Source organism: Centropristis striata, chromosome 7 (genome assembly GCF_030273125.1).
Source record: "Centropristis striata isolate RG_2023a ecotype Rhode Island chromosome 7, C.striata_1.0, whole genome shotgun sequence".
Classification (NCBI taxonomy): domain Eukaryota; kingdom Metazoa; phylum Chordata; class Actinopteri; order Perciformes; family Serranidae; genus Centropristis; species Centropristis striata.
Genome location: NC_081523.1, coordinates 437,957 through 447,500, shown reverse-complemented (window position 1 = coordinate 447,500; position 9,544 = coordinate 437,957). Strand labels below are relative to the sequence as shown.

At 36.7% G+C, this 9,544-nt stretch overlaps 1 protein-coding gene across 1 annotated transcript in view; it reads right to left on the bottom strand.

Annotated features, from left to right (window-relative positions):
• mrpl1 (mitochondrial ribosomal protein L1) overlaps positions 1-8,934 on the bottom strand; it is an 18,962-nt gene extending 10,028 nt beyond the window's left edge. Inside the window, exons 1-3 of the mRNA XM_059337822.1 lie at positions 8,879-8,934; positions 3,621-3,711; positions 1,837-2,107 (exon numbers count right to left, since the gene is read on the bottom strand). Coding sequence (XP_059193805.1) covers positions 1,837-2,107; positions 3,621-3,711; positions 8,879-8,909 — 393 coding nt within the window. The 5' untranslated portion in view covers positions 8,910-8,934. The remainder of the gene's footprint in view (positions 1-1,836; positions 2,108-3,620; positions 3,712-8,878) is intronic.
• Positions 8,935-9,544: the final 610 nt, after the last annotated feature.

Genomic DNA, 9,544 nt, shown 5'->3' with positions numbered 1-9,544 from the left:
GTGTTATTCTACCATTAAAGCCTGTTGGGTTCTGTTGTGTTATTCTACCATTAAAACCTGTTGGGTTCTGTTGTGTTATTCTACCATTAAAACCTGTTGGGTTCTGTTGTGTTATTCTACCATTAAAGCCTGTTGGGTTCTGTTGTGTTATTCTACCATTAAAACCTGTTGGGTTCTGTTGTGTTATTCTACCATTAAAACCTGTTGGGTTCTGTTGTGTTATTCTACCATTAAAACCTGTTGGGTTCTGTTGTGTTATTCTACCATTAAAGCCTGTTGGGTTCTGTTGTGTTATTCTACCATTAAAGCCTGTTGGGTTCTGTTGTGTTATTCTACCATTAAAACCTGTTGGGTTCTGTTGTGTTATTCTACCATTAAAGCCTGTTGGGTTCTGTTGTGTTATTCTACCATTAAAGCCTGTTGGGTTCTGTTGTGTTATTCTACCATTAAAACCTGTTGGGTTCTGTTGTGTTATTCTACCATTAAAACCTGTTGGGTTCTGTTGTGTTATTCTACCATTAAAACCTGTTGGGTTCTGTTGTGTTATTCTACCATTAAAACCTGTTGGGTTCTGTTGTGTTATTCTACCATTAAAGCCTGTTGGGTTCTGTTGTGTTATTCTACCATTAAAACCTGTTGGGTTCTGTTGTGTTATTCTACCATTAAAGCAGAAAGAGGATATATGGTTTTGTAGTATTTGTAGTTTTTTCCACCTATTTTTGGTCTCTTGGCTAATGAAATGCATCAGAATACATGTGGGAGTGTCGCAATGCATCATGGGACTTTTCCAGAACTTTGAAATCACCAAAAAAAGACACAATATGACATAGACAGTTAGCTACAGCTAGCTCTGTAGCAGTACAGTGTGTATGTGCTAACAGGCTAACAGCTAGCACTGTAGCAGTACAGTGTGTATGTGCTAACAGGCTAACACTTAGCTCTGTAGCAGTACAGTGTGTATGTGCTAACAGGCTAACAGTTAGCTCTGTAGCAGTACAGTGTGTGTGTGCTAACAGGCTAACACTCAGCTCTGTAGCAGTACAGTGTGTGTGTGCTAACAGGCTAACACTTAGTTCTGTAGCAGTACAGTGTGTATGTGCTTACAGGCTAACAGTTAGCTCTGTAGCAGTACAGTGTGTACGTGCTTACAGGCTAACAGTTAGCTCTGTAGCAGTACAGTGTGTACGTGCTAACAGGCTAACACCTAGCTCTGTAGCAGTACAGTGTGTACGTGCTAACAGGCTAACAGTTAGCTCTGTAGCAGTACAGTGTGTATGTGCTAACAGGCTAACAGTTAGCTCTGTAGCAGTACAGGGTGTATGTGCTTACAGGCTAACAGTTAGCTCTGTAGCAGTACAGTGTGTATGTGCTAACAGGCTAACAGTTAGCTCTGTAGCAGTACAGTGTGTATGTGCTAACAGGCTAACAGTTAGCTCTGTAGCAGTACAGTGTGTATGTGCTAACAGGCTAACAGTTAGCTCTGTAGCAGTACAGTGTGTATGTGCTGACAGGCTAACAGTTAGCTCTGTAGCAGTACAGTGTGTATGTGCTGACAGGCTAACAGTTAGCTCTGTAGCACAGTAAAGCCTCAGACATTAGAGAGGGCGTGGCAGGAGACTTTACAGAGGGCGTGGCCTGAGACTTTAGAGAGGGCGTGGCCTGAGACTTTAGAGAGGGCGTGGCCTGAGACCTTAGAGGGGGCGTGGCCTGAGACCTTAGAGGGGGCGTGGCCTGAGACCTTAGAGGGGGCGTGGCCTGAGACTTTAGAGAGGGCGTGGCCTGAGACATTAGAGAGGGCGTGGCCTGAGACCTTAGAGGGGGCGTGGCCTGTTTTACCTTCTTCTCCAGCTTCATGTCCAGCTTCAGGTCGATGTAGACCGGCTGCTGCTGGGGAGTGAAGTCCAGCTTCTGGAAGGTCTTCAGCAGGTGGATGGCGTGGGAGACGTGGTGGACCTGGCGGGGGTAGAACCGCAGGAAGTAGACGTCGTCCACGGGCGTCCACGCCGTCTTACCGAAGGGCTTGTGTCGGCCCGTGTCATCGATGACCCTCGGTTCCTTCTTCTTCACCTCCTTCACTTCTTCCTCCTCTTTCTTCTTCCTCCGGGTCCTGACAAACAGGGAGGGAGGGGCGAACTGGTTCATCTGCTGAGTGGACCATAACCTGGTTCTGGTTTCATTCTGGTTTTAATAAACTGGTTCTGGTTTTATTCTGGTTTTAATAACCTGGTTCTGGTTTTAATAAACTGGTTCTGGTTTTATTCTGGTTTTAATAAACTGGTTCTGGTTTTAACTGGTTTTATTCTGGTTTTAATAACCTGGTTCTGGTTTTAACTGGTTTTATTCTGGTTTTAATAACCTGGTTCTGGTTTTAACTGGTTTTATTCTGGTTTTAATAAACTGGTTCTGGTTTTAACTGGTTTTATTCTGGTTTTAATAACCTGGTTCTGGTTTTAACTGGTTTTATTCTGGTTTTAATAACCTGGTTCTGGTTTTAATAAACTGGTTCTGGTTTTATTCTGGTTTTAATAAACTGGTTCTGGTTTTATTCTGGTTTTAATAACCTGGTTCTGGTTTTAATAAACTGGTTCTGGTTTTATTCTGGTTTTAATAACCTGGTTCTGGTTTTAACTGGTTTTATTCTGGTTTTAATAACCTGGTTCTGGTTTTAACTGGTTTCAATAACCTAGTTCTGCTTTTATCAACAGAGGAAACATAATCCCTTAAACCAGTAGTTCTCAACCTTTTTGAGTCGCGACCCCCAATTTAACATGTGACCCCCACTCACTGAACACAATCTCACACACACAGTTCAGATCAGCCAAAAAAGACACAAAATGACCAAAAAAAGAAACAAAATGACCAGAAAAGACACAAATTGACCACAAAATGATAAAAAAGACACAAAATGACCAAAAAAGGAAACAAAATGACCAAAAAGACACAAATTGACCACAAAATGATTTAAAAAAAAGACACAAAATGACCAGAAAAGACACAAATTGACCACAAAATGATAAAAAAGACACAAAATGACCAAAAAAGGAAACAAAATGACCAAAAAGACACAAATTGACCACAAAATGATTTAAAAAAAAGACACAAAATGACCAAAAAGACACAAAATGACCAGAAAAGACACAAATTGACCACAAAATGATTTAAAAAAAAGACACAAAATGACCAAAAAGACACAAAATGACCACAAAATGATCAAAAAAAGACAAAATGACCAAAAAAGACACAAATTCACCACAAAATGATAAAAGAAGACCCAAAAAAAGACACAAAATTACCAAAATGACTAAAACACTTGAACACTTGAACATCATCTGGCGACCCCAGTTGAGGTCCCGACCCCCAGGTTGAGAACCGCTGCCTTAAACACTGTGAGCAGCAGGTTGATCAACGTTTCTCCGTGTTAAAGTAACAGAAACTGTTGATGTTCTGCTGCTCTGGGTTCTAATGAGAGAACCTCCTCATCTGATATTACACTCACCGCTCCCCAGAGCTCTGGGATCGGCTGCTTTTACTGCTTTTACTGGTTTTACTGCTTTTACTGCTTTTACTGCTTTTACTGGGTGTACTGCTTTTACTGGTTTTACTGGTTGCTGTGAACTGACCTGACGACGAGCGGCCTGGCAGCGAGGGTCCTGACGGGGGTCCTGACGGGAGGTCCCGCCCTCAGCAGCGTCCTCTGACTTCCTGCTAGAACTGAGATTAAAACACAAACAGAGTCGACATGAGAACCTTCAGGAACACTTCCGGGCGCTGGGGAACACTTTAGAGCAGGGGTCTCCAACTGGCGGCCCGCGGGCCAATTGTGGCCCTCGTGATGATATTTTGTGGCCCCCACCTTGATATGAAAGTTTAATGTGAGTTTTATATGAATGGCACTTTACCGTGTTGTGTGTGGAAGGTCCCTTTAATTACTTTTTTGGTAATTTTGTGTCTTGTTTTAATAATTTTGTCTTTTAAGAAATTTTTTTTTTGTCTTTTTTGGTAATTCTGTGTCTTTTTTTGGTCATTTTGGGTCTTTTTTTTAAGTGTCTTTTTAGTAATTCTTTTGTTTCTTTTTTAAGTAATTTAGTTTTTTTTCTGTCATTTTGTGTCTTTTTGGGGTCATTTTGTATCTTTTTTAAATAATTTTGTGTATTTTTTGGTCTTTTTGTGTCCTTTTTGTCATTTTGTGTCTTACTAAAGTAATTTAGTTTTTTTTCTTTCATTTTGTGTCTTTTTTTTAAATTTTGTGTCTTTTTTGCTCATTTTGTGTCTTGTTTTAATAATTTTGTCTTTTAAAAAAAAATTTTTTGTCTTTTTTGGTAATTCTGTGTCTTTTTTATGGTCATTTTGTGTTTTTTTTTTGTAAATTTGTGTCTTTTTTGGTCATTTTGTGGTTTTTTTGGGTCATTTTGGGTCTTTTTTTTTTTAAAGTGTCTTTTTGGTAATTCTTTTGTTTCTTTTTTAAGTAATTTCGTTTTTTTTACAGTCATTTTGTGTCTTTTTTTTGTAATTTTGTGTCTTTTTTTGGTCATTTTGACCCTGCCTCCAGTGGCCCCCAGGTAATTAGAGTTTGAGAGCCCTGCTTTACATCATATAACTTAATTATAAATATATATCTTCCTCTGCTCTAGTTCAACACAGTTATTCTCCTCGTGAACTTGTTTTTTGCAGATTAAAGTGTGTATAACATGAAATAAAACATGTCAAACTCTTCTCTGCAGCGTCCACTAACACTTTATATTAAGGAACACATAACAACATTAATTAGCATGTAAATCAGTAACATATTGTCTCTTAATGAGTCATTATTCAGTAGTTATTAATGCCTTATTCTGCATGGCCTTATTATACAACCAGTAAGACAAAAAAAGCGATAAAATAGAAAAATTGATGAGCAATAATCAAGCAGCAAATCCTCACTTTGCGCCAATTTTAGAGTAATAATTCTGAGGTTATTGAGGGAAAACTCTTAGTTAATGTCTTACTGGTTGTATAATAAGGCCCAATATACCGGACCCGAACCAACCGCCCAGGACCATACCGATGCGCGTTCGTCGGCCCGAGACAAGGATGCGCCTCACGGACACGGTTCATTTAGGTCAGGTTAATGGGGGGGCGGGGTGGGGGTTAGTTAGAAGCACCGAGTTCTGGGCTGCTTTAACCGGGGTTATGTTTGTGTTTTTCATGTTTTATCTCTGCACCAAGACAGTATATCTGAGAACACTAACGTTTTGAACAGCCTTTTGAATATGTGTTTAGTTATTATTAAAACCATTGAGAGAACTGAGGTCAAAGAGCATTTACATGTTGAGAGATGATGGCTAACAGATACATTAATATAATATCGTGGAACATAAATGGATGTGGGAACCCCACTAAAAGGAGGAAGGTTTTGACATATTTGAAATCTAAAAATACAGATATAGCATTTATTCAGGAGTCTCATATAATGGGAGATGAAGAGGCAGGAAAATTTAAAAGAGGCTGGGTAGGAAAGGTTTTTCATAGTTCATATTCGAGTAAACAGAACGGGGTGATGATACTCATTAATAAAAATTTAAGCTGTATTATATTGAAACAACATAGTGATAAAGAGGGTAGAATTATTTGTATTGAAGCCTTGATCATCCATGAAAACCGGGAAGTCACCTGGTTTGGATGGCTTCCTGGTTGAATATTATAAGAAATGTATTGATATCTTGGCCCCTATATTACATAAGGTATACATGGAAGCATTTGAGAGGGGTTCGCTACCTGGTACCTTTAATGATGCTTTAATTTCTCTTATTCCTAAAAAGGACAGAGATACCTCTGACCCGTCTAATTTCAGACCGGTGAGTCTACTTGGGGTGGATTGTAAGATTTTGACAAAGACCTTGGCGTCACGTTTAGAGAAAATATTGCCAGACATTATACATGGGGATCAAGTAGGTTTTATTCAAAAAAGGTCCTCGGTTGATAAGATGCGAAGGCTCATTCATCTGATACATATGAATGGCTCTAACCCGGCACCAGTAGCAGCTTTTTCACCTGATGCTGAGAAGGCTCTTGACCGGGTGGAGTGGGAGTTCCTCAGGTTGACTCTTTCTAAATTTGGGTTGGAGAGCACAAGCTATTTATGTATCTCCAAGATTGTGTTTGTTAGGGCAGCCATTCTCAACCTTGGGGTCCTGACCCCAATTGGGGTCGCGAGATTATTTCTGGGGGTCGCCAAATCATTTTGGAAGTCAGCTCATTTTCTGTATTTTTTTTTGGGTAATTTTGTGCATTTTTTGGTCCTTTTGTGTTTTTTTTGGTCATTTTGTTTCTTTTTTGATCATTTTATGGTCAATTTGTGTCTTTTTTGGTCATTTTGTTTCCTCTTTTGGTCCTTTTGTGTTTTTTCTGGTCATTTTGTGTCTTTTTTTGATAATTTTATGGTCAATTTGTGTCTTTTTTGGTCATTTTGTTTCCTCTTTTGGTCCTTTTGTGTTTTTTCTGGTCATTTTGTGTCTTTTTTTGATAATTTTATGGTCAATTTGTGTCTTTTTTGGTCATTTTGTTTCCTTTATTGGTCCTTTCGTGTCTTTTTTGGTCATTTTGTTTCTTTTTTGGGCCATTTTGTGTCTTTTTTTTGGACATTTTTTGTCTTTTTGGTCAATTTTTGACCATTTTGTGTCACTTTGTGGTCAATTTGATTCTTTTTTGCGTAATTTTGTGTCTTTTCTGACAAATCCCAAAGTAGCAAGTTGTAGTCTCTGGCTTGAAGCTGACTGTTCCACACTCAGGAGGTCAGAATGGACCTTTAGACTGAGAGCAAAGCACTTAGATTAAAAATAACAATAAAATATAAAAAAAATATGTAAATGCACAGACAGAGAGATGTTTTAGTTGTTGTCTGCTTCATTATTTGTCCAAAATTCGTCGTATCAACTGAGTTTGTATAATCTGAACTGTGCATATGAGATTGTGTTCAGTGAGTGGGGGAAAATATTATATATATATATATATATATATATATATATAGGAAATCTTGATATACAGGAGGTGTTTGTGTACATGGCTGTAAGCTGGATATACTGTCTGTCGATGTTGGTGTCTGCTTGTTTTCTAGTTTGACTGTATGTTTAGGTGTGTGTGAATAACTAAAGAAAAACTTTAATGACAAAAAAAAACAACTCAACAGCGCACCAAGTCGTGTTTTTTAGTTCAAGGACGCTCAGAAAAACCTAAAATAACTTAATTAAATTCTGTTAAATTCACATTTTATCAAAGCCGAATTAAAGAGTGTGAGTCAATAGTTCAGATAGATTATAAAGTTTTGTTCTTCTAATGTTTGTTGATCTTTAAAACCGAAGGTGAAAATAAAATTACACTAATCCCCAATGAGTCCTGGTTGTCATGGACACACAAAAACACATAAAAACCATTATGTTGGACTATAGGACTAAAAAAGACACAAAATGACCAAAAAAAGACACAAAATGACTAAAAAAGACACACAATGATCAAAAAAGAAACAAATGGAGACAAAATGACCAAAAAACACAGAAGCAGGCACAAAATGACTAAAAAAGGCACAAAATAACTAAAAAAAGACACAAAATGACCAAAAAGTCACAAAAAAGATATAGAAAATGACTAAAAAAGACACAAAATGACCAAAAAAAGACAGAAAATGACCAAAAAAGACACAAAATGACCTAAAAAAGACACAAAATGACACAAAATTACTAAAAAACCACCAAGTATCCTTTTAATTACACCAAATATAGATTTATTTAAACTCATCACCGCACCAACACGTGTTTTTAGTTCAAGGACGCTCTGAAAAACCTAAAATAACTTAATTAAATTCAGTTAAATTCACATTTTATCAAAGCCGAATTAAAGAGTGTGAGTCAATAGTTCAGATAGATTATAAAGTTTTGTTCTTCTAATGTTTGTTGATCTTTAAAACCGAAGGTGAAAATAAAATTACACTAATTCCCAATGAGTCCTGGTTGTCATGGACACATAAAAACACATAAAAACCATTATGTTGGACTATAGGACTAAAAAAGACACAAAATGACCAAAAAAAGACACTAAATGACTAAAAAAAGACACAAAATGACTAAAAAAGACTCACAATGATCAAAAAAGAAACAAATGGAGACAAAATGACCAAAAACCACAGAAGCAGAAACAAAATGACTAAAAAAGGCACAAAATAACTAAAAAAGACACAAAATGACCAAAAATGACTAAAAAAAGACACAAAATGACCAAAAAAAGACACAAAATGACACAAAATGACTAAAGACACAAAATGACCAAAAAAAGACACAAAATGACCTAAAAAGACACAAAATGACTAAAAAACACACAAAATGACCAAAAAAAGACAGAAAATGACCAAAACAGACACAAAATGACCTAAATAAGACACAAAATGACACAAAATTAATAAAAAAAAAACACCAAGTATCCTTTTAATTACAACAAATATAGATTTATTAAAACTCATCACCGCACCAAGACGTGTTTTTTAGTTCAAGGACGCTCAGAAAAACCTAAAATAACTTAATTAAATTCTGTTAAATTCACATTTTATCAAAGCCGAATTAAAGGGTGTGAGTCAATAGTTCAGATAGATTATAAAGTTTTGTTCTTCTAATGTTTGTTGATCTTTAAAACCGAAGGTGAAAATAAAATTACACTAATTCCCAATGAGTCCTGGTTGTCATGGCTACCGACACAAGCTAACAGGCTATAGCGGCCAAGCTAACAGGCTATAACTGCCGTTTCTCCCAAAGATGAACCAAAAGATGAACTAACATGTACTTCTGTTATTAAACACACAATCTGAACATGTAAAAATATCATAATAAAGTCATTTAAACAAAAACTAACTGACCTTTCCACGCATTCAGCGTGCAGGTTGCCATGTTCCGGCTACAGTTGGTCCGTGTGGAAACAGAGACGAGCTGATAAATAGTTCCGCCACAACCTCCATCCAGAAAACACACAATCTCCCGTTTCCCTAGCAACTATTAAATACTCAACAGGTACATAAAAAGGTGAGTTACTATATAGAATCACAAGGGCCCGTTTTAATGTTCGGCATGCATTTCATATACCGATCAAAATACACAAAATGACTAAAAAAGACACATAATTACCAAAAAAAGACACAAAATGACCAAAAAAGGATTTAAACAAAGACACGAAATGACTAAAAAAAAGACACAAAATGACAAAAAAAGACTAAAAAAGGCACAAAATAGCCGAAAAAAGACACAAAAAGACACAAAATCCCCAAAAAATACACAAAATGACCAAAAATAGACACAAAATGACCAAAAAAGACACAAAATGACCAAAAATAGACACAATATGACCAAAAAAGACACAAAATGACTAATAAAAGACACACAGTGACTAAAAAAGACACAAAATGACCAAAAATAGACACAAAATTACTAAAAAAAGACACAAAATGACGAAAAAATACTAAAAAAGGCACAAAATAGCCGAAATAAAGACACAAAAAGACACAAAATCACCAAAAAAGACACAAAAT